This window comes from Juglans regia, chromosome 11 (genome assembly GCF_001411555.2).
Source record: "Juglans regia cultivar Chandler chromosome 11, Walnut 2.0, whole genome shotgun sequence".
NCBI lineage: Eukaryota > Viridiplantae > Streptophyta > Magnoliopsida > Fagales > Juglandaceae > Juglans > Juglans regia.
The window spans coordinates 32,759,411-32,783,654 of NC_049911.1; the positions used below are offsets into that span (position 1 = coordinate 32,759,411).

The window sequence follows — 24,244 nt, forward strand, 5'->3', positions numbered from 1 at the left end:
AAAAAAAAAAAAAAAAAATTTGAATGCATGGTGTGTGAAGTGTGTAGGTTGATGCATATAATTACCCATAGAAAAATCCAAATAAAGTCACTCAAATGGCTAATAGGACATGAAAATATGTTATATTAGATTAGGTAAATTCATTCAAGATGAACTAGTTTCAGCTACAGTAAATCCAAGATTTCGGTTATATTTGAATGTGTACTGTAGCTTGACCAAAGCAATTGTTTATTATTATTTTGTCTTTCTCCTCTTGATTTTGCCTCTTTCTACCGAACTCTGTTGTTTTTCCTTGAGTTTTTTTTTCTTCCCTCTTGGTTTCTGCTTCTTTGCTCTACCTTAATGAAATGCACTGGCCTGATTGAACACCGCGTTTGTGGTTATTAGCATTAACTGACCATTGGAAATATGATTTTTTAACTAATAATTTAATTAGAATATGATTATTAATTAACATATAATTGGTAGAATAGTAAAATATGATAAAAATAAACAATTTTAAAAAAATATTAAATTATTATTATATTATTATTATATAAAGAATAAATAGATAATTCAATGTAAAAATTGAATGTGAATGAAATAGACAAAGACCAATTCATGTAATATTAGTTAAAAATTGCCTTTAATTTTAACTATTCCAATAAGAATGCTCTATGACTCAAACCCAACTTCAATACTTTGCTAATGACCCAAGCCCATACTAAGAATATTAACTGTAATTTACGGCTGGGCTGGGCTAATAAAGTCGACGAGCCCAACCCACTGCAAAAAATACAAGCTAAATAATCGAAAAACAATTATAGAAACGAATCAAGGTATTAATTTATTAAACTGGCGCGAACACAGACCATTTATTTTGGGTTTCTACAACAGAACGAGTCGGAACTGGACCCAATCCAAACCCTATATCACTCCGTTTTGGACCCTAAAGAAGTGGTTATTTCCACAGAACAACCAATATAAAACAAAAGGGCAGTGGAAAAAATAAATGGATGCTAGAAACTGATTAGCTATGTATCGCGTCCATTTGATCAGTTGCAATACCTGCTGCGAGTCTTGCCTTTAGCTCTTTCCTTATGATTTTGCCTGATGGAGCTTTAGGAATTGCGTCTGTGAAGAAAACTCGGTTGATTCTCTTATAGAACACAACCTGCACAAATAATTAAGCTACCACTCAGTCTGTAACATTCCACCACTTAATAAATAATGAATATGTTACGTTTATAGGTCTGAAGGATAATATTCTAAAATTAAAAATTAAAAATGATATTTTTTTTATAAAATATTTTATTAAATTAACCTTTATTTTAAAATATAATTATATAATGTGTTATGTAAAGTAATATGTTTTTCATTTTTTATTAGAAAATTATAATTTTAGAGAGTCGCGTCTCATCTTCTTCAAGAAATGTACCGTATAAAAGGAATCTAGAAAAGGTGTGCTTGTACCACGTGTCTTTTTTTAATGACACAATGTCATAATAATGTTTCAGGTTCACCTAATCTTTCTGCTAACGGGGTTTGGTATTGATTGGCTAACAACCTACCTATCCACAAGTACTTGTATAGATAATTTTAAATATAATAATTTTTTTATTATATTTAAACACATCAAATTAAAAATAAAAGTTTAAAATAATATTATTTTATTATATAATTATATACAAATTGTTACGTATCACTTTCCAATAGGATTTTCCAGCCAAAGGTTTCTACCTAAAACATGTAGGTGCCAAGAAAAAGGTTGCTACCATATTATTGCAACATGAAAACTATAGATCAGCAGTAGATTTTTTTTTTTTTTAAATAATGTTATTTTGTCATCTAAACTTCCACTTAATTTATTCTATTGATGTGACACTATCAAGTGACGCCACATGATCAATTAAAAATATAAAAAATAAATTAAATTCTCAATTTTTATTTTTTTGTATTTTTAGACTCATTAATTTTAATTTTAATATATTTTTTTATTTTTTTCATAAACTGTGTGATATCACTTCAAGATGACTGTAAAAAGAAGTTCTTTTTTAAAATCTCGAGAGTAGATCATAAATCAAAACTAGAAAAAGAAAAAAAAAATATACCTGTTTTGAAATATATTGCTTGATGTCATCCTCATTGATTTTGGAGCCATTATTTGACTTTACTACAAATGCTACAGGAACCTCACCAGCATCCTCATCTTTCAAGCTGATCAAAGCAGATCATAAAGAGGATATTATATATTAATGGGACGCTATAAGAACCTAACATTCAACTAACCAACCAACTGCTCACTTAAACAACCTCCTGAGCTTTATTATAATAACATTATGAATAATTTTATATTTAATTATAAAGTTCGTAAATATTATTTTTGTTAAATAATTATACAATAATTATATAATTCACAATTATAAATATATTTTCTCTCATAATATATACAGCGTATATATCAGTATTGTGAGTAATTAAGAAAGCTTACGGGACAACAGCGGCATCGAAGATGTTAGGATGGGCGATCAGCATTGCTTCGAGCTCAGCGGGGGCCACTTGGAACCCTTTGTACTTTATCAGTTCCTTCAATCTGTCAACAATGAAAAGTTCGTCGTCGTCGTCGATGTACCCAATGTCGCCGGTGTGCAACCATCCCTCTTTATCTATGGTCTTCGTTGTAGCCTCTATATCATTCAGATAACCTGACCATAATTTTTATAGTTCGATTATTGATCAGATTTTTCCTCAATTAAAAGATTTATAAAGTAATAACCGACTAAAATAAAAGAATTAAAAGACATGACTATATATATATGTAACGAATTTTATGGCCTTCCTTTTAATTTTAGGCCACAGAGAGTTAATTATAAAGGTCCCACTAAGCTGTTATGTTCAAGAAATTATATATCCTCCAACCTAATTTAAAATAATTTATTGTAAATGAATCGTACGATTAAAATCACAAGTGAATTATTTTTTAAGAGTAGTACCAACTATATTACATGAACTAAATTATAACTAAATATTAAAACACGAGTTTTATTTTTAGTTTCTGTATTGTAAATATTTTTGAGTTAAAGTGATAAATTAAATTTTTAAATGAAAGTTGTGTTTGAGTTATAAACTTATAATAATTTAGTTGATATTCTATCGTTAAAAAATATTATCAAATTCAATTGTCACGAGAAAAATAAAATAATAAATTATATTAAACATTGTAAATATGATATAAATAATTAAATTTATTTATTTATATTTAAATATTTAAGAAAAATAATAATTTTTAAATGATATCATATTAAAGTTTAATAATAATTTTACATTTTATCAATTAAATATTTCAAATATTAGAGAAAAAAAAAACTTACCATACGACCTATGCACCATACATAGATAAACAAATATATCATATAACTTTTTTGTCCTTTATTAGACTTGTTTATTTTTATAAATGAGATAAGGTGAATTTTAATTAAAATATTATTAAAATATATTTATTTAATATTATTTTTATTTTAAAATTAAAAAAATTAAAATTTTTATTTTATTTTAAATAAAAATTTAAAATAATTATAATAATTAAATAAGATAAAAAAAAATTAGAAATTTCTTAAAAACAAACAGACCTTATTATGAGTGGGACAATTAATTTGAAGGAGGCAGTACTGATACAATGAGAGCCACGATTCTGAGAATCATTGGAGGAAGGAAAAGTCACGTTTCCCGGAAGCAATAATGGGATCTGATGGGACATCCACCTTAGAAATAGACTCCTTACCGATCAAAAAATAAATTAATAATGCGGAGTTGGTGGACTCACGCCCGTCATCACCCATACTTGAACGACACCGATAAATAACATCATGTCAACCTTATTTACAACTAATATTTTAACTTTCTCGTTTGATAACTTACAAATTAAGTAACCTTATTTTAAACAACATAAATACTTGACTCTAAAATAAGAATGATATCCAATATAGAATTAGTCAAGTCCAAGATTTCTAAGCCCATTAATCCTAATTTTATATACTTAAGTGCATATATATCTCAAATCTACTATAAGTAATGTTAGATACAATATAAATTTTTTACATTCATTTAAAAAATATATATAATTTTTTATACGAATCTCAAATTTACCCACATTTTTAAATAGAATGTACGAGACTTTAACAGATTAAAACTATAAATATCATTCGTCAACTCCAAATATCATATAAAAATATATTATTATATATTAATCGACGATATCTTTCTCCACGTATTTAATAACGTGACATATCAGCACTACAACTTACTTTTTTTAATATCGGATGATACCATTTTCCGTGATTCTATAAATTAATTAGTTTTTTAAAACAGAAGACATAGAATAGAACACATGAACTGACAATTATAATAACTAAAAATAATAAAATTCAAAACTATAAAACATTATTAACTTTGATTAAAATTATACCTTTCATGATCTGGCTACCTCTGATGCAAATCTCTCCCGGTTGATTACGAGGAAGCGAAGCACCGGTTTCTAGATCAACGATCTTCATCTCAGCGTTTCTTACGACGGTCCCACACGCACCTGATTTTATGGGGAATGGTTGCTTTGCAAATGCCAGGCACATCGATAACGCTCCTCCCTCAGTCATGCCGTAACCCTGCACTCAAATAAATCTAGTTTGTTTTCTATCTGATTATTATAATTTTTTTTTTAAAAATTTTTACATAAAATAATTTAATTTTTTTAAATTTTAAAATAAAAATAATATTCAAACAATATATTCTAATATTCAAAAACAAACCAATTCGTCACATGATTAATTATAACCTAACCATTTTATATTTCTTAGCTATCATTCACCAGCAACTTTTTTTTAAAAAAAATTGCGTATGCTATAACAGATTTCTTCATATATTTTTCTGTGGATTAATACATAGAACACATGTCACTTGCATTCATTTAATGCTACGATATGTACAGGGCTCATATATATATATATATTAGATAATGTCCCCACCCCACACCAAAATCAAAACCAAACAAGTGGTACTGATCTACATCATTTCCCCGATTTGAAGTTGACAAAATAAAGATATATCTGGTGATGGGTAATTCAAACAACATCAACAAATTTACAGGAACGGAGGAAAGTACGAATCATAGAATTAAGAGTAAGTGGTAGATACAATTTTAAAATTTGTAAGTTTTACGTAATTTTTTTAAAAAATAATGAGATTTATTATTAAAATAATAATTTTTTCACTTAAATCTTATATTTACTCACTTTTTTTAAAAAAAATAATATACAAAACTAGCGCATCCTAAAACAACAAATATAATTTCTCTAGAGTTAAAAGCGTTTTCATTAAATTTCTAGGCAGAAAATATAATATTTAATTGGAATTAAAATCTCTTGAGATTTCTTAGAAATCCTAGTATCCTACCCGTGAATTCCATTAAATTCTAGTCATTGTTTTTAAATTCACAATATCAAAACCATTTAATTCTATTTTTTGTGTATACTGCTTAATTAATATTGAAATTCTATGAAATTAAGAAAATCTATATAACGTCAAAGTACTCTCCATGGATAGAACGTCGGTTGAACTCATTTGCCATGCATGAATTAACAGGATCAAGGACAAACCAATTAACTACCTGTCCAAGTTGGGCATTAGGCAGCTTTGTTCTAACGGCATCCTCTAACTCCTTCCTCAAGGGTGATGCTCCTGAGATCACTATTCGAATCGACGACATGTCGTACCTATGTACATCGGGGTTCTTCACGATCGCCGAGACAACTGGTGGAACGAACGGCGCGATCGTGACCTTGTATTTCTGAATAAGCTCCAACAGTTTTACAAGCTCGAATTTCTGCATTATCAGAATCTTTGCTCCTACTCTCATACCGCAAAGAAAAACAGCGTTGAGCGCATATATATGGAACAACGGCAACACGCACAGTATCACATCTTCGCTGTGAATGTACAAGTTTGGGTTTTCGCCGTCAACTTGTTGTGACACGCTAGTGACCAACGCCTGGTGCGTCAACATGACCCCTTTTGGAAGACCCGTCGTCCCTGACGAAAAAGGGAGCGCCACTACATCGTCCGAGTTGATCTTCACGGCCGGGATATCGTTCTCGTTGGCTTCGGTCAGCTCGGAGAAGTGCAAGAAGCCCTCCGGCGGAGAGTCAATGCACACGACCTTCACGTCGTTTTCTTTTGCGAAGTCTTTCACCTTGTCTACGTACGCAGCTTGAGTAATAAAGAGTTTAGAGTTTGACGCCCGTGCTTGCTTTGTTATCTCAGCTGGCGTGTAAAAAGGGTTAGCGGTCGTGATCGCTGCGCCGATGTGGGATGCGCCGAGGAACGCGAACATGAATTCGGGACAATTTTGGAGTAAAAGCATGATTACATCTCCGTGTTTGATGCCCTGCTGGTGGAGGCCAGAAGCGACCCTACGTGAGGCGAGCTCCACCTCGGCGTAAGTGTATGTGACATTGTTAGCGCCATTGATGAGACAGGGAAGGTCACTGAACTGGGATAGGCGTTCGAAACAGTAAGTGTGGACTGGGAGATGTTTTGGGATGTAAATATCGGAGAGTTTCGACCGGAAAATAAATTCTTGAGGTTCTCGGTTAGAGTCCATCGGTGTTGGCTTTAGGGAAAGGGAAGGGAAGAAAAAGATATGGGATTTCCGGGAAAACAAGGAGAAGGTGAAGAATTGGTTTGAGCTCGGTTTGTGGTGGGGGCCGGGTCTTTGTCTGGATCGTTGCGACTCCTTGTTGAGAGCTATGGAGTGTGACTGTGTGTATATATAGAGAAATGCTTTGGGATCCGAATTTGGGTCCCGAATTTATCTCCCGAATGTTTTTTTTTTTTAAATATTTATGATGATTAAAAAAATATATAAAATAAAAAAAAAACTTCTTCCCTTTTTCGGTAGATACAGCACTACTCGTACATATATTATGGAAAATGATTCTTTAAGCGAATTTGATAAGGTGATGCGACCACGCATATTTAAGGGTGCGGCTACTATGCCGCCCCATTTTGACCGCTGGGCGGTAAATTTTTTTTTTTTTTTTTTTTTCTTTTCACATTTTTTTCACATATTTAAATATATTTAAAAAATAAAAAAAATACATCAATACATTTAAAAATACTTCCTTAATCACTAAGTTAAAAAAAATAAAAATAAAAATAAAAATAATTTTTTGACCAGCGGTCAAATTGAACGGACAAAATGGGAAAGCAAAGTAGCCTTTTTTCATATTTAATGGATGGAGGCCCTCTCTTTAGCAAATCTAACGATATTCCTAAGCTCGTACCTCCTAGAGATCGTGGACCTGGCCAGTACGAGGCTACGAGCTGATATTGTTTTACAACTTTTACTCCTACTATTAAGGCTTTCTTTGATTTCTAAATCCATCGTCGTTATAATTTTTTTAAAATTTTAAAATAATAATAATATTAAAAAATAATATTTTAATAATATTTTATCATCTTAACTTAAATCAATTTAACACAATTTAACATCCAAACACAACCTTCAATATTAGGCCGAATGATTGATTTGTGAATAGTAGTAAAATACTTATTGTATTTTGGGAAAGGAAAAAAAATTATAAATTTAAAATATTATTTTCATTTTGATATTCGATAAAGTTTAATTATTTTTATTTTGTATTTGAAAATTTAAAAAAATTGTAATGATTAGTTTGAAAGTATTTATCTTTAAATATCTTTTTTTAAAAAATGAGATAGAATGAAATGATATGAATTAAAAAATTTTTCCAAACATCCCTTAATTAATCATCAACGAATTAAAGCCTTGAACTGTGCAAGAAAATAATGAAGTTTAATTGGTAAAAGGTCCTTAGTACATACTGGCCGGTAAGAAATTATGAAGGCAAGTCTTTGTCATTGTGAAAATCTAAAAGACATGGTGAAATTTTGATCGGGGGTATCCTACCATACAAATTGTAGACACTTATTGCACAATAAAATACGCGCATCGATTTTGAGACCGATGTATCTTTACTGTTTTCCAACTTTCAAATTTTTGTGGTAGTATTCTTGTATCTCTTATTGTTCCTTTTGTGATCCATTTTGAATTGTAATGTGGTTGTGTTAAGATTGTTATCACCACCTGCGAATCTTATTCTATAATTATCTTTTTAAAGTTCTTTGAAGATGCTTTCTAATTTTTGTGGTAGTATTCTTGTAACTTTTATTGTTCTTTTTGTAATCCATTCTGAATTATGTTGTGGTTATGTTAAGACTGTTATCACCACCTGCAAATCTTATTTTATAATTATCTTTTTAAAGTTCTTTGAAGATGCTTCCTTTACTCCTATGAAGACTGTTAATGTCTCACCCTAGTTTGGATTGCAGTTGCTCGAAAACTCTATTACTATGGACATAATTGTTTTGTTATGATTCCTACATATTGTTGTTGTGATGCTTCCTGTTGGCCTCACAGCTACATCAAATGAGATCGAGTAATGTTCCAACGGAGAGGGGTACCGTATGAGGCCACTACTTAGTATTTTTCATTCCCAAGCCATGCTGTTTTCCTTATAAGCCTTGATAACTTTAGGTACAAAAAAGGCCAATAGGTATTTCTCTCCTATATATTTCTCTTTTTGTTATCTCCAATTTCTAGTACTCGAAGGTGTGTGGACGTGTTGGTTGGATTTTGAATGGTTGGTGTTTGGTTCTCCCCTCTAGCAAATCTCACTCCTGGAGATAAGATCATTATACACAGACTGGCAAACAATATGTTATTGACGAGTACTTCTAACTTTAATAAATATGAGCTTCAAATGCCTGGCATCGAAATTATGTAATCTTTTGGTTGGATTCAGGCCCCACAACCACACTGGCCAGTAGTTCTAACGAAAAACTTTACATATATATTATATCACTATTCTAGTGACATTGTTCATGATTTTTTTATTTAAAAATAATAATAATAAATTATTCCTAAACTAAAAAGTGTCACATTTTTTAAAATGAAATTAAAATAAGATAGTAACGAAGTTTGTAGCATTACTTGATATTCGAGCAGGAAGTCTATCGACAATACTAATCTTTAAACCCACCGATCCATTTCTCCCAGATCCCGACTTTGACTGCAGCCTTGCAGTTCTTTTTTTCTTTTTCTTTTTCTTTTTTTGTTGGTCTAGTAAAAGCTTGCAAGTGGGCCTACTAATACACGATCGACTAGAATTATCAGTGTAGTTAACCAAGGATTAGAAGCTAAAATTGAGACCAACAACTCGTAAGTACATGTTAAGCTCGGCTTGTGTGAGGCAGAAGGTCTTCAATCAGTATCTCAATATATGTACTATCCTTGGCTAACTCACTGGCAAGACGTCAAACGCATTCTTCGTTACTTTCATCTCACCTCTTCCTTTGGCATTTCCTTTTCACCCACCTCTTCATTTAAAACAACGGCCTTTTATGATATAGATTGGGCTGGTTGCCCAGATGATCGTAAATCTACTGGTGATTTTTACATTTATCTTGGTTCTCATTTAATCTCTTGGGGTTCAAAGAAACAACCCACTGTTGCTAGGTCCTCAACTAAGGCTGAATATAAGTCTGTTGCAAGCACTACTTGTGAAATTCTCTGGTTACGATCCTTGTTAACAGAATTAGGAATTATCATTTATGATATTCCCATCTTATTTTGTGATAATCTTGGTGCTACTTACTTATCTGTTAATCCTGTTATGCACTCACGTATTAAACATGTTGTCTTAGACTATCATTTTGTACGTGATCGTGTTGCTGCCAAATCACTTGTTGTCAAGTTTCTTCAAAGCAAAGACCAAATTGTTGATATCCTCACAAAGCCGCTCTCCTCAACTCGCTTTTCTCTTCTACGATCAAGCCTCACCATCATGGCGGTGCTGCTTGAATCGCGGGGAGATGTTAGTACACCTGAATATTCGGTACTCTTGCACAGCACCTCACAACACGCATCCTCTGTCAGTACACCTCAACAGAATGCACAACAAACTGCTCACAACAGAAAGGCAACAAATCGTGTAATGGCACCTCAGGATCCTAACGATAAGGACTGTGGAAACATCTCGAATACCTTTATAAATATGATTGGTATTACTGATATCTCTATAAACAGTATACAAGCACAATGTGCTTCGGTATGTAAGAAAATACTCTCTGAAATATTCATTCTGAAAATGTATACACCCATTGAGGCATTTCAAACAAATGTCTGTCTTCATGTGCTATACAATTTCTCATCAATAACAAAGTGACAAGCTGGATTGGACCATTGGGCTGGTTGCCCAGATGATCGTAAATCTACTGGTGATTTTTACATTTATCTTGGTTCTCATTTAATCTCTTGGGGTTCAAAGAAACAACCCACTGTTGCTAGGTCCTCAACTAAGGCTGAATATAAGTCTGTTGCAAGCACTACTTGTGAAATTCTCTGGTTACGATCCTTGTTAACAGAATTAGGAATTATCATTTATGATATTCCCATCTTATTTTGTGATAATCTTGGTGCTACTTACTTATCTGTTAATCCTGTTATGCACTCACGTATTAAACATGTTGTCTTAGACTATCATTTTGTACGTGATCGTGTTGCTGCCAAATCACTTGTTGTCAAGTTTCTTCAAAGCAAAGACCAAATTGTTGATATCCTCACAAAGCCGCTCTCCTCAACTCGCTTTTCTCTTCTACGATCAAGCCTCACCATCATGGCGGTGCTGCTTGAATCGCGGGGAGATGTTAGTACACCTGAATATTCGGTACTCTTGCACAGCACCTCACAACACGCATCCTCTGTCAATACACCTCAACAGAATGCACAACAAACTGCTCACAACAGAAAGGCAACAAATCGTGTAATGGCACCTCAGGATCCTAACGATAAGGACTGTGGAAACATCTCGAATACCTTTATAAATATGATTGGTATTACTGATATCTCTATAAATAGTATACAAGCACAATGTGCTTCGGTATGTAAGAAAATACTCTCTGAAATATTCATTCTGAAAATGTATACACCCATTGAGGCATTTCAAACAAATGTCTGTCTTCATGTGCTATACAATTTCTCATCAATAACAAAGTGACAAGCTGGATTGGGCCATTATAAAAAGAGGAGCCCACCCCTTTACCAAAAACACATGGTAAAATAATTAAAACATCAATAATTTAAACGACTCATCTTCAAAATATTAAACTGACCTCAAGAACATTGAACACAAACCGTTTTTTATTTTTTTAAGTTTTTTTCATTCGGTACTTGTCCATAACATTAACATCATATATATAAATATATATATATATATATATATCTACGTAAACAAATTCGTACAAAGCGTTGCCCTTTATCCTTCTGTGTTGGACCCCTAGCTAGTAATTAGTGGTTCCTTCCACAAAGCAACAGATATAATATATATATTACAGATTAGGCATTAAAAAAATCAACATGATTGTAAAAATCAAATAGAATTTCATATTTCATTTCTCTCGGCCCGTCCCCTCAAAACCCTCTATTTATTTTCTAGATCTGGGGCGAGTCTGGTCCGCAGGTCTTTCCTCAAGATTTTGCCCGATGGAGCTTTAGGAATTGCATCTGTGAAGAAAACCCGTTTAATTCTCTTATAATAGACAACCTGCACACATACAACGCGACACAACAGTTAACTTGAGAAAATAAATTTATTTAGTTAGCTAGGAAATTAAGTCTTATACACCAAAGTTTTCGATGATCAACATGAAGTTATGTATCGGCGACAATAATTGGAAAATTAGTTAAGAGTTAGGTGTCATTGTCACCTAGAAATGCACTTTATAACATAATTGGAGGTGGCTGGCTTGCTTATGCCACGTTGGAAATTTTTTATTGATCCGCTAAATATAATATAATATATGAAAATATTTAATTATCATCTATTTTTTTCAGCATTCTCTCATCATCTCGTAATGTGGCATTAGATAAAATTTTATAAGTGAAATATAATAAAAAATCTCCACTCATCTAATATTACATCGATAATGATAAGTAACATTACTCATAACATATATATATATTTATATATACCATGCATTCACCTAATCATTTAAGGTGGCCAGCTAACTAGCTGCATTCTGCCTAAAACAAGTGTACGACGATTTTTGTTATAGATTTCGTTATTTCTTTAAATTATATGGTTAAGCTTTTTGCTACGTGAAAAAGGTCTTGAGAATAGATTACGATTGGAAATCTTGAGACATACCTGTCTGGAGATATACTGCTTGATGTCATCCTCACTGATTTTGGAACCATTTGACTCGACAACAAATGCGACAGGAAGCTCCCCTGCTGCCTCGTCTTTCATGCTGTTCAAACAGATCGAATTCGAGGATGAGCTTGTATAACCAGACATTCAACAAAGTCAAGCAGTTACGTATACTAACCAATTAGCCTTATAATTAATTAGACACGTGAAACACTGCATGCCAGAGCTAGTGTAGGAAAACTTACGGGACAACAGCGGCATCGGAGATGTTAGGATGAGCGATCAGCATTGCTTCGAGCTCGGCGGGGGCTACTGGGAACCCTTTGTACTTTATCAATTCCTTCAATCTGTCAACAATAAAGAGTTCTTCATCTCCGTCGATGTATCCAATATCGCCGGTGTACAACCATCCGTCTTTGTCTATGGTCCTCTCCGTAGCCTCCGGGTCGTTAAGATAACCTGACCAAAATTTTAATGGTTCAGTTATTAACATGCTTTTCCCCATTAAAAAAAAAAAAAACCTTTTCTGTTAACTCTCCATGAAATTGATAAGCTAAACTTTGAGATTATCCTGATTTCTTAGTGCCTAATTATTCTCAAAATGTGTTGTTTCATTAGTAGTTATAAAGTATTTCGGGAGTAAAGACACTGGGCATTTTTATCCTATTATATCACTATAAAAAAATAACATTTATGATGAATTATTTACGATGAAAATGATCATATGTGACGAGAATAAATTTATTTTTTTTGTAAAAATAATAATTTTGACAGAAAATAATTGATAACGAATAAGTAACTTATTTATAATGTATAGGATGACTGATCAAGTAAAATTTACTAATATTTTTACTTCCACAATCAATGTAAACTCAACAAAAGGGTCGACGCTAAAGATTTTCTGGCAAGTGGGAACCCATTATATGAAAACCAACGAAGGTACTGGAAATGAATTCCTAGTTCATTAGAAATAGAAATCCGAAGCTGCCAATGAAAAAAGTATCATCTCGTGAAAGTGGGTGGCCGGTTCCCCGCATGATGAAGACAATGCGCGCAAGCAATCAGCATCGTCCACATCCCGGCCGGTGTACTGGCTTCAATTATTTCTTGCCCCTTCCGTAATGCTGGGGACTACTGTCTACTTCCCATTTCTCATTGGGCGATTGAATTTCCCAGTTCTCCATTGTTAACATCGATCCACATATTAAATATTTTAATTTGCCTTGTTTATGACACCAAGTAACAATCTAAACATAATGTACCGGACGGTCCAAGCTGTACTAATTCCATATATTTAAGGCCTATATATTACCAGGTCAATTATAAGGGTGAGTTTTTGTTGGGATATTTAATAACATGACAGAGATCCAGCTAAAATGTATGAACATGATATGTAATAATATCTATATATATATATTTATATAATGCAGGCGGGGCGAGGAAATTATTAATGTATTATTATACCTTTCATGATCTGGCTACCTCTGATGCAAATCTCTCCGGCTTGATTTCGGGGAAGCGAAGCACCAGTCTCGGGGTCAACGATCTTCATCTCGGCATTTCTTACGACGGTCCCACACGCCCCAGATTTAATCTCGAAGGGTTCCTTAGCAAAAGCCAGACACATTGCTAGCACTGGTCCAGCCTCAGTCATCCCATAGCCCTGCAATAACAAGTTTCGTGGACCCATTATTTCTTAGCTAGGTGGGCGCCCTAATTGACCACGACCATTTCTCTATTTTATTTATGCCTAATATATATATATATATATATATATATATATATATATATATAATATAATACAACAGATATCTTATAAATTGTTATGTGGAACTCAGCCCCCTCTTTTTGGTAAGAAAAATATAGGCCTGATCACATTAATGACGACTGGCGTGATCTCTTCTTCACCACTTTAATAATTAGCAACGTCGCGCGCAACCGTTATTGGTGTGGATCAAATAGTACCACCTAGCTACTTTATTTTTTTGTTCTTCAGTCTTTATACAGGTACGATGGAAAACTGACTAGTTTTAATTTCCCTTTATGCAGCTTTTTTCACACCAAAAGCAATACTAAAAATTAAAAAATGTGTGTAATGTGTAGGTAGTGTGAATAGTAAAAAATTATGTAGATTTTTTCATATATATATTCAAGCAACATTATGTATATATTAACGTACGGAGGAAAATAAGCTCGATCCCATGCATGATTAATTAAACTCCTTCGTTGACTAGATGATCTCATTTATATATATATATATATATATATAATTAAATTATAAATAAAATCAATATAATTTCAAGCATATTCTTATACGTACTGAGATTACGCCCAAGTACGGTCGAAAATTAACTAGTTGCCATGATTATGTAGTAAGGACTAGCTAGCTAGGAGTACTTGTAATTGTAAGTGGTAAATTATGAATTTAACTACCTGTCCAAGTTTGGCATTAGGAAGCTTAATTCTGACCGCATCCTCTAGCTCCTTCCCCATCGGTGCAGCTCCTGACATCACTGTTCGAATCGACGACACGTCGTAATTATGGACGTCGGGACTCTTCGCTATCGCCAAGACAATCGGTGGAACAAAAGGTGCCACTGTAATCTTGTATTTCTGAACCAACTCCAGCAATTTTACAATCTCGAACTTTTGCATAATTAGAATTGCCGCTCCAACACGAAGACCGCAGAGGAAAACTGAATTTAACGAATAGATATGGAACAGCGGCAATACGCACAGTATCACGTCCTCACTATGAAAGTACAAGTTGGGGTTTTCACCGTCGACCTGTTGTGCCACGCTCGTGACCAATCCCTTGTGCGTCAACATAACCCCTTTGGGAAGCCCTGTTGTCCCTGACGAATAAGGAAGCGCCACGACATCGTCCGGGTTGATTTTCACGGCCGGAATATCTTTCTCGTCGGCCTGTGTCAGCTCAGAGAAATGCAACAAGTCCTCCGGCGCAGAGTCAATGCACACGATCTTCACGTCATTTTCTTTTGCGTAGTCTTTCACCTTGTCAACGTACGCAGCTTGAGTAATAAGGAGTTTAGAGTTTGATGCCAGTGCTTGTTTTGCAATCTCAGCTGGCGTGTATAATGGGTTAGCGGTCGTTATCACTGCGCCAATGTACGAGGCACCGAGGAATGCGAACATGAATTCGGGACAGTTTTGGAGCAAAAGCATGATCACGTCTCCCTGTTTGATGCCCTGCTTGTCGAGGCCGGAAGCAACTTTACGTGATGTGAGCTCCACCTCTGCGTAAGTGTACGTGACACCGTTGGCGCCATTGATAATACAAGGACGGTCTTTGAACTGCGATATGTTCTCGAAGCAGTAAGTATGAAGTGGGAGGTGTTTGGGGATGTAAATATCAGGGAGCTTTGACCGGAAAATGAATTCTTGGTGGTCTTGGTGGGGCTCCATCGGTGTTTGGCTTTTGGGAAAGGGAGATCAGAGGGTTTCCAGGGAGAGAAAGAGAAGGTAAAGGTTTGGTTCGAGCTCGATTTTTTGTGGGGTGTTTCCCTGGTTTGGTTTGAGTTTGGATTGGGAGGTAATATACTGCAGGTAGGTGACGGCAGGGGGAGATGATGTCAAGGGGCAGAACAGTAAGAACGAGGACCCAAACGAAGGAATTGGTACTGTTAAACTAACAGCACAGTCGAAAAAGGTCTCTGAAAGACCCATGTGAGGTTGACACGTAGCTATCTTTATAGCCAGTCAAAGTTTCATGGCTGGTTTTGCAGTTTGGCCATGGAATTAAAAATGGGTATTCCTTGCGATTCGTTGTGCATAGTCATGCGTAACACTAGATTGCGAGGGTAATCTAATCTTCATTGATTGGGACGTTGGGGTTGGTGAGGGATATATATGGGAATTGGGTGGTGGGAGAGAATTTAGGAATACAGGACAGGAAGAGGTCAGGGTATTTGACTAGAAGCCGAAAACACGTCAGATTTTGCACCTAACACAACAAGAGGATCCCCGGGGGCACTCTGGCAGGCAGACAGGCCGGCAGTGCGCAGTGGAGTCAATGCTAATGCTCTTAGCCTCCCAGATACGACCAGATATGGTTTTACTAATTTAGTAGTTCTCCAAGTTTATATTTTTATTTGTAATACTCATTTTTGTTAGTTTTCTTTTATAATTTCATCATTTTTAATATATCAATAATTGACATGTGAATAAATAAATATATGTAAATTTTTTTTAAGTATATTTAACATTTTCCTTTACTAATTTGATTATGATAAGCAAATAGATCATAAGCATTCATTCAAGGTGAGAATAAAGTAGAGAAATTAGTATTTATTGATTTTCAATTATCAAGTTCAACTATGAATGCAATATAATATCTATCTTTACATGTGAAATTGTAGAATTGTCACGAAAAGATAGAAGTGTTAACATCGTGTTTGGCACACTTTTGAGCAAAGTTCTGATAATTTAGGTTTTCGAAAACAAGCCGAGCACAAGGTAAAAAAGATTGTGGCTTTGAGAGGGTGGTTTAGGGGCCAGGTAACCTCCGATGTCAAAGTTAGTAAATATTCTTGGAGGGTAATAAATAAGTAAAAGAGTTTAGGAATCAAAAAGATATCTCTCATACTTGAGATCTGCTATTTATACTACAAGCTTGAGGAGCAGATAGTGTATGCTACCATGACGTTTGTGTTCCCTGTACTGTTCCTTGTGTCAGAGTTTGTAAATGAAGCGTGGTTCTTCGATGACATCATTAATATGGAGTGTTTTTCGGGTGGTAAAGTTATTAATTCGTGGTTATCCGACTTCATTTTCTTAGTTTGTCTCCCTTCTGGTCCGCTCATCTCCTTTTTGTTAGTAGATCAAGGGCTTCCCATATATTACGTATGTTGTGCAGGCGGACACTCGATGACTGGACACTACTCGATGGGGTCTCCGATCGACGAGTCTCATCCTTTACAGCACCATTCCTCTTGCAGGTTGTGTATAGATGAGCTTTCTCGTACACTGGGTTAAGGGCTCGTTATTCCGAGCTGGATTTTTTATATTGCTCCCTTTCATTTAGGGTCTTGCTAGCTACAGTCCCAAAAGCCAGTCCCCGCGTACACTGCTTTTTGTCTTTTGTCCATATCATCTTTATTAAATGACCAAAATGTCCTTATCTCCCAAATGACCAAATTGCTTCCAGCTGCGTAGAAAATCACAATTCAAAAAGCAGAATTTTTTGCCGCTGCCCAGCCCGCGCGTTCTAGGAATTATTCACATTCGACTTCCGGCGTGAGGCTCATCTCCTCCACCACCGACCTTTGCCTGCCACTCGAGATTGTCTCCTCCACCACGGCGTCGCCACCAACGAGGTTGCTCTACTCTCACTCTCTTTCCCCTCATTTTGTAGATCCATACCATGCTCTAATGAACCACCTCCCATTTTCATGATTTCAGTTTTGTGTTTACTCTCAAGCACCAGCCACATCTTGGATTTGGTCCTCCTTCATAGCAAAGTGTCCCAAAACGTAACCCACACCGACTGATTGTTGCAGGTATACCCTGTTTAATAATGTTCATATGTTTGATAATTATATGATCAGACCCATGGTTGTTTGATAATGATTTATATGTTTAATAATTATATGATAATGTTAAAAAAATCTCCCAGTCAAATGTGCTTAATATTAAACAAAAGCTAATGTTTAATACATTGTATATCTGACCCAACCCATAACTTTCAATATTTTAAAATCTTAATGCAGATTTGATTTAAATTGTAGATTTGAATGCATAACTAATAACATATTTGAAATTGTAGATCTGACCTAACTCATCTTAATGCATATTTTAAACCCATAACAGTCGTTGGACTATAAGTATTGTAGATTTGATGTCTGAATTAAAGAAGTGTATAGATGTGCTATATGAAAGCATATCATATGTTCAGACTATGCTTAAACAAGTATGAGCCTTGTTAAATTATTTTATAATCTTTAATTGGCTGAAAGTTTACATATACATAGAGGTGATTCCATTTTGGGTGGACAAGTTGATGGAGAAAGGGAAAGAAAGCACAAGGCCTACCAGCAGTGCTACAAGGTTGCCGGTGCCTATCAATACTACTGCATTCACTCAGGTATTCTTGTCATATCCAAAAGCTATGTTATTAGTGGAAATTAATATTTTGTAATAAATCATTATTCGATATTATTTCAGGAAATATCAAAACCATTATATCCAAATTGGTCAGCGTATAGCTATATGCATGGTTATCATGGGACAATGCTACCTACATTTTTTCCACCTTTTGTACCACGTCCAAATGCCGACCCGTACCCATGGACAAACGAGGTGAAAATTTCGTTTTAGAAGCATTTATGTTTAAATCCACACTATTGATGTTACATGTATGGTTTTTTAATATAAATTGCAGCAACCAACTGGGGTATCGTTTGGACTACCAATTCCCTATCATTTTGCTCCGCCCATCCCTTATACGGATAATTCAAGTAATCCTAATAAGATAACAGAACCCACCTCGTCTACTAGGCGATCCTTGTTTTCTTATGAGAGCACTACTAATCAAGATATCTCAAATGTGGGAGACGAGTTAATTGATGAGCAGCAGGTAAACAAAAAATTGTTGCGTTCATGTACATATTAAACAATCAGGCTCTATATATTCAAGTTGGGTTTATACCTTACTTTCCCTTTCTTGATTTGCTTTATGATATAATGCAGGAGGCTGATGATATATTACTGAGAGAAAAACATATAGAGACGTGCACTACAATTGATTCAGGGAATATTGATGTGGATAATTCATTGGTTGAGGAAGTGAAGTCAAGCAGCCATGGAAATGATAATGATGATGGTGTTATAGAGCCCAAGCCAGGGATGTCATTTAAAACTGAGCATGAGCTTTTGGACTTCTATAAGTAATATGGAAAACAAATTGGGTTTGGAGTAATGACCCAAATAAGTAAAAGGGATGAAGATGGAAGTGTTAGATATGTAACCCTTGGTTGTGCCCGTGGTGGTAAGACAAGAAATCACACTTCGAATGTTTCTAAACCACGTCCGACAACGAAGACGGATTGTAAGGCGAAAATCAATGCAATTTTCCTTGATGAGGTATTGTGTATAAGTACCGTTGAGAATGCACACAACCATGGGTTTAGTCCATGAAAGGCAAGGTTTTTTAGATGTAATCGAGCCATTGATGCTTCAGTAAAAAGGCAGCTAGATATCAATGATAAGGCAGGCATAAGTATGGCTAAAAGGTTCAACTCATTGGTTGTTGAAGCAGGTGGTTATGATAATCTTCCATTCATCGAGAAAGATGTGTGGAATTATATTGATAAGGCCCGAGTCCTTAGGCTTGGTAAAGGAGGTGCTGATGCACTTCGTCAATATTTTGAGAGAATGCAGTATAAGAATGATGGGTTCTATTCCTCAATGGATATAGATGACGAAGGAAGATTAAAGAATGTTTTTTGGGCCGATGGACGTAGCAGAGCAGCATATGGGTATTTTGGGGATGTTGTAACATTTGATACAACATACCTGACAAATAGATATGGCATGTCATTTGCCCCTTTTGTCGGTGTTAACCATCACGGACAATCAATATTTTTTGGAGCAGGTTTGATTTCAAGCGAAAATACTGATACATTTTTTTGGTTGTTTGAGACTTGGTTGAAATGCATTGATGGGAGAGCTCCAAATGCTATCATTACTGACCAAGACAGAGCCATGAAAAACGCCATAGCAATAGTCTTCCCGAATACCCGACACAAGTATTGTTTATGGCACATTATGCGAAAACTACCAGAGAAGTTGGGTTCCCATTCTAAATATACTGATAGTTTGACGAGCACATTGCAAAAATATGTTTATGATTGTCAAACTTCTGAAGAGTTTGAGAAGTCTTGGGAGGTATTACTTGATACATTCAATTTACACGAGAATGCATGGCTTCAAAGTCTATATACTGAGAGAATGCATTGGGTTCCTGTATATCTGAAAGATAGATTTTGGGCTGAAATGAGCACAACTCAAATAAGTGAAAGCATGAATGCTTTTTTTGATGGTTTTGTGCATTCGGGGACCACATTAAAAGAGTTTGTTGATCAGTTTGACAATGCATTGAGGAAGAAAGGAGAGAATGAGATTGCAGCAGACTTTCACTCATTCAACCGCACAACCCCATGTATAACCCATTTACCTATGGAGAAGCAATTTCAACAATTATATACTAATTCTAAATTTAAAGAAGTACAGACTGAAGTAATAGAAATTATATATTCTCATTGTATTCTCATCAAAACAGAAGGAGCAATTTCGACATATCAAGTTAATGATCAGTTGCAAGTTGAAGACTCCATTAAACGAGTTACATATCAGGCATACTTTAATGAAGATGAGTGTGAGGTGAAGTGCATGTGTGGACTATTTGAGATGATGGGCATTTTATGTAGGCACATTCTTGCTATTTTCTCAGTAAAAGACGTCTGATCGGTGCCTTCAGAGTACATTATGGACAGGTGGAGGAAGGACATTAAGCGTAGGTATGCTCTGATTCGAAGCAGTTATGATGACTTGAGTGATAAACCAGCTGCTGGAAGGTACTCTAATTTCATTAAACTATGCTACGAAGTTGGCACAAATGCAGCAGAAAGTGATGATTATTCAATGGATATGACACATGAGTTACAGGCAAAGAATTTGATTTACACAAAAACCAAGGTGCCACCTACACTTGCGAATACTAATACTGAGGTCAATGATGTTGAAATGGGAAGTTCAAAAAAAGTGTTGAGTCCTCGCGTTGTTAGAGGTAAAGGGAGGCCTCCATCGAAGAGGATGACACCTACAATAGAGAAGATTATGAGGAAGTCACAAACTAAGCGTAAACAGTCTGATACCAGTGCCAAGAGACGAAAAAAAAATGTATTTAATGTGTTTGTGTTTATCATACTTATGCAAAGTTGTTTCCTGAATCATTCTAAAATCATTTTTTGTGTGGTTGAAATGTAGGCAAGTAAACCTCCGGAAGAGGTCGTGAACACGAGTGGCGCTGCAGCAACAGCGGATGAGGACATGAACAGGAGTGGCGCTGCAGCAACAGCAGTTGAGGTCGTGAACACTAGTGGCACTGGAGCAACCGCAGTTGAGGTCATGAACATGAGTGGCGCTGGAGCAACAACAGTTGAGGTCGTGAAGACGAGTGGCGCTGGAGCAACAGCAGAAGAGGTCGTGAACACGAGTAGCGCTGGAGCAACAACGGATGAGGTCTTACTTTCTGGCACACAACATAGTGTCATTACACAAGTATGGCAGTAGTTCATTTGGATGTTTGTTTACTTAAGTATGATAATTTTTATTTCTAATTATTAAGTCTATTTTTTTACCTTATTACAGGTGGATCTTCAATATCATGTCTCTCTTGATAATTGATTTAGAGGCTGGTCGATGTTGGGTCATTGGCCGCTAGGAGGCATTTGGAGGCTGGTTGTTTTTGGTTGAAATGTATTTTTGTGGTCTCCATTTGTGTCGTTGTTTGTATTTGGGATTTTTGTAGTATTCATTGTGTTGTTGTTTGTATTTGTGATTATTCAGACAATCAATGTACTTGTTTTGTATTTTTTTAATGAATAATGCATTCTAAGAGTTATTTGGGATGACAGTTTTGCAGTTTATTAATGTACTGGAAAGAGCAACTGCCACATAATCCAACTTACTCATACAACAGAAATTTTTTTGCAAAATACGTTATATTGAATGGATCAAAAGTTTGGTACAATTGGAAACATAAACTGCCTATTACAATTTTGACAGGACTGCATATTATGCAGAATGTTTACAAGTCACTAACAACATACAAAAAGTCTCTAACACAAACTTAATCTTCTATTGACATTGATCGCAACAAACAACATAATATTACAATTGAAAGTCCCCAATACACGTAGAGTAGCATGCGTGCATGTGTAACGTATTTAATTTTACTTTGAAGCTCTTCCCGGTCATTAAGTAGAACCAACAATCTCTTTTGGATATCCTCTTCTCTTTTCTGAATCTCTTCCCCTACATACTGGAGTTCCCTCTCTCTCTTTTGGAATTCAACCTCTCTTTTTTGGACTTCAACCTCTCTCTTTTCGAGTTCTTCTCTTTGTTGGAGTTCTATTTTTCTGGCAACTGGACTTTCATTTCCGTCTTCAAAATCTGCACATACAAAGTAGTTACAGTATAGCTTTCCCTGTAGCAAAGAACTTGTCAAAATCATTGTAGAATGTTGAAAGATTAATAGTGTAGGAGATTAAAAGTATAAAAGTATACAAACAAAAGATTGTTAGTGATGACTTTACCTCCTTTGGACAAGTAAAAAAAGGTCTTCTTGGATTTCTTGAGGTATTCGAGACTTTGAGATGTGCAATCGACGCATAAACATATTGGAGCATTTTTCAACTTGCGATCAACCAAAGAAGATGATGAATGTGATTGCGATGAAGACATTATACTTGGTTGAGATGAAACACCCTTGAAACAAGTAACAGTAAAATATTAGTATGCAAAACTGTCTTAACGTTAGTCTTAAATGTTATTCTTTCTTCATGAACAAAATGACATATGTGATATGCTCGTAGGTAATGAGCCAGATCGATGGACATGAGCACCTCTAGGAGGAGGAGCCAATATGGGGAATCTTGATTAAATTATAGAGGGAAGTTAAAAATGAGTAAATAAATTATAGAGCATTGCTCATGGAATATGGTGATGGGATTAGAGAGTGCTTCTGACTTTTGTGCAACCAATACATCATCAAACCCAAATACTAAAACCTAGTATTCTCTCATATGTCTAAATGTTGGGAAACAAGTCTGGAAGAATTGTTTACAACTTATAATGATGGTTGTGATGATTCTGAACAAAACCATTTTTTCCAAAAATAATGCCATTTATACGGGTAATTCAATTTCTCTATGACAGTTTATAATTAACATGAACTATCTCTTACACCTTTACACCCCTCTCCATCACCCAGTACATTGCCAACTAACATGCTTGAGGCAGGACCTTAACTTGTTAATTTTGCAGAGGTGACCAGGAAGAAAACAATAGGGGATGCTGACTTTGTAACCAAATGCCTCTATATCTTCTATCTATTGTTTTCTAGTTTTATACACATGACCTCCAAAATACGTAATATAACACAAAATTGCGTGAGTCTATAAGTGTCTACTTCTCTTTAAACATTATTTTCTTTTTCTAAATTCTACTTCAAATTGTTTGGTGAGTAAAACAAGTTCAAACTAAAAATTGTCAGCACGTATATTGTTTCTCAAATTGAAGGAAAAAAAATCTAATGGCACTTTAATGGAGTTGAGGTGCTAAGTATAGAAAAATAATCTGCAAAAATTAAGAAACAAAGTGATAATTGACATATAAATCGCATAGAAAACCAACGTCCAACAAAGAACTAACCCAATCAATATCCCCTATAAAACACACGTCCAAGAAAAATCTAACCAATTCAATACCCTATAGAAAACCCACGTCCAAGAAAGAACAAACCAAATCAATACCCATATACTACAGATTCTTCAATAACAATTTTCGAACAGCAAGGAAAAATTTCAGTACCTGTGAGAGGGACGGCGACGGCGCTGCATCAACCTGTTTGCACAAAGGAAGGGGACGACGGTGCTGTATCGGAGACAGACGACGAAGCTTAAGCAGAAGGAGAGGGGGGATTTCGGGCGAAGGGGAAGGGGAAAGGGGAAAGGCGAAGGGGAAAGGGATTCTGAGCTGGGTTTCAGTTCATTTCGTCGTTCGTCCAAAATGTTTAAAACGGCGCTGTGTTCAATTTAAGTAAAACGGTGAGTTTTTGCCACGTTGGGAGTGCTATTTATACTACAAGCTTGAGGAGCAGATAGTGTATGCTACCATGACGTTCGTGTTCCCTGTATTGTTCCTTGTGTCAGAGTTTGTAAATGAAGCGTGGTGCTTCGACG

General features: G+C 35.1%; 3 protein-coding genes across 3 annotated transcripts; 1 reads left to right on the forward strand and 2 right to left on the reverse strand.

The window, feature by feature from the left end:
- Nucleotides 1-786: 786 nt before the first annotated feature.
- LOC108998911 (4-coumarate--CoA ligase 2-like) lies at nucleotides 787-6,779 on the reverse strand. The gene is made up of 5 exons (XM_018975672.2): nucleotides 5,642-6,779; nucleotides 4,445-4,640; nucleotides 2,471-2,684; nucleotides 2,091-2,196; nucleotides 787-1,153 (listed from the first exon to the last, which is right to left on the reverse strand). The coding sequence occupies exons 1-5, from the start codon at nucleotides 6,632-6,634 to the stop codon at nucleotides 1,010-1,012; spliced, it is 1,653 nt and encodes a 550-aa protein (XP_018831217.1). The 5' UTR covers nucleotides 6,635-6,779; the 3' UTR covers nucleotides 787-1,009.
- A 4,571-nt stretch (nucleotides 6,780-11,350) lies between these two features.
- Nucleotides 11,351-15,764, reverse strand: LOC108998878 (4-coumarate--CoA ligase 2-like). Its single transcript, XM_018975615.2, has 5 exons — nucleotides 14,694-15,764; nucleotides 13,725-13,923; nucleotides 12,506-12,719; nucleotides 12,258-12,360; nucleotides 11,351-11,654 (listed from the first exon to the last, which is right to left on the reverse strand). The coding sequence occupies exons 1-5, from the start codon at nucleotides 15,684-15,686 to the stop codon at nucleotides 11,532-11,534; spliced, it is 1,632 nt and encodes a 543-aa protein (XP_018831160.1). The 5' UTR covers nucleotides 15,687-15,764; the 3' UTR covers nucleotides 11,351-11,531.
- A 3,735-nt stretch (nucleotides 15,765-19,499) lies between these two features.
- Nucleotides 19,500-20,744, forward strand: LOC108998806 (protein FAR1-RELATED SEQUENCE 5-like). The gene has a single exon (XM_018975508.1). It carries the CDS (start codon nucleotides 19,500-19,502, stop codon nucleotides 20,742-20,744), a length of 1,245 nt encoding a protein of 414 aa, XP_018831053.1.
- The last annotated feature ends 3,500 nt before the right edge of the window (nucleotides 20,745-24,244 follow it).

Bases quoted from the DNA above. Each gene is read 5' to 3' on its own strand.
- LOC108998911 (XM_018975672.2), bottom strand. From the start codon at position 6,634: ATGGACTCTAACCGAGAACCTCAAGAATTTATTTTCCGGTCGAAACTC. The intron at 4,641-5,641 runs GTAGTTAATTGG...ATTTGAGTGCAG, and splicing joins CTAATGCCCAACTTGGACAG to GGTTACGGCATGACTGAGGG. The intron at 2,197-2,470 runs GTAAGCTTTCTT...TGCTTTGATCAG, and splicing joins TTCGATGCCGCTGTTGTCCC to CTTGAAAGATGAGGATGCTG.
- LOC108998806 (XM_018975508.1), top strand. From the start codon at position 19,500: ATGGCTAAAAGGTTCAACTCATTGGTTGTTGAAGCAGGTGGTTATGAT.
- LOC108998878 (XM_018975615.2), bottom strand. From the start codon at position 15,686: ATGGAGCCCCACCAAGACCACCAAGAATTCATTTTCCGGTCAAAGCTC. The intron at 12,720-13,724 runs GTATAATAATAC...AATTTTGGTCAG, and splicing joins AGGTAGCCAGATCATGAAAG to GTTATCTTAACGACCCGGAG. The intron at 11,655-12,257 runs GTATGTCTCAAG...GTATGTGTGCAG, and splicing joins AGCAGTATATCTCCAGACAG to GTTGTCTATTATAAGAGAAT.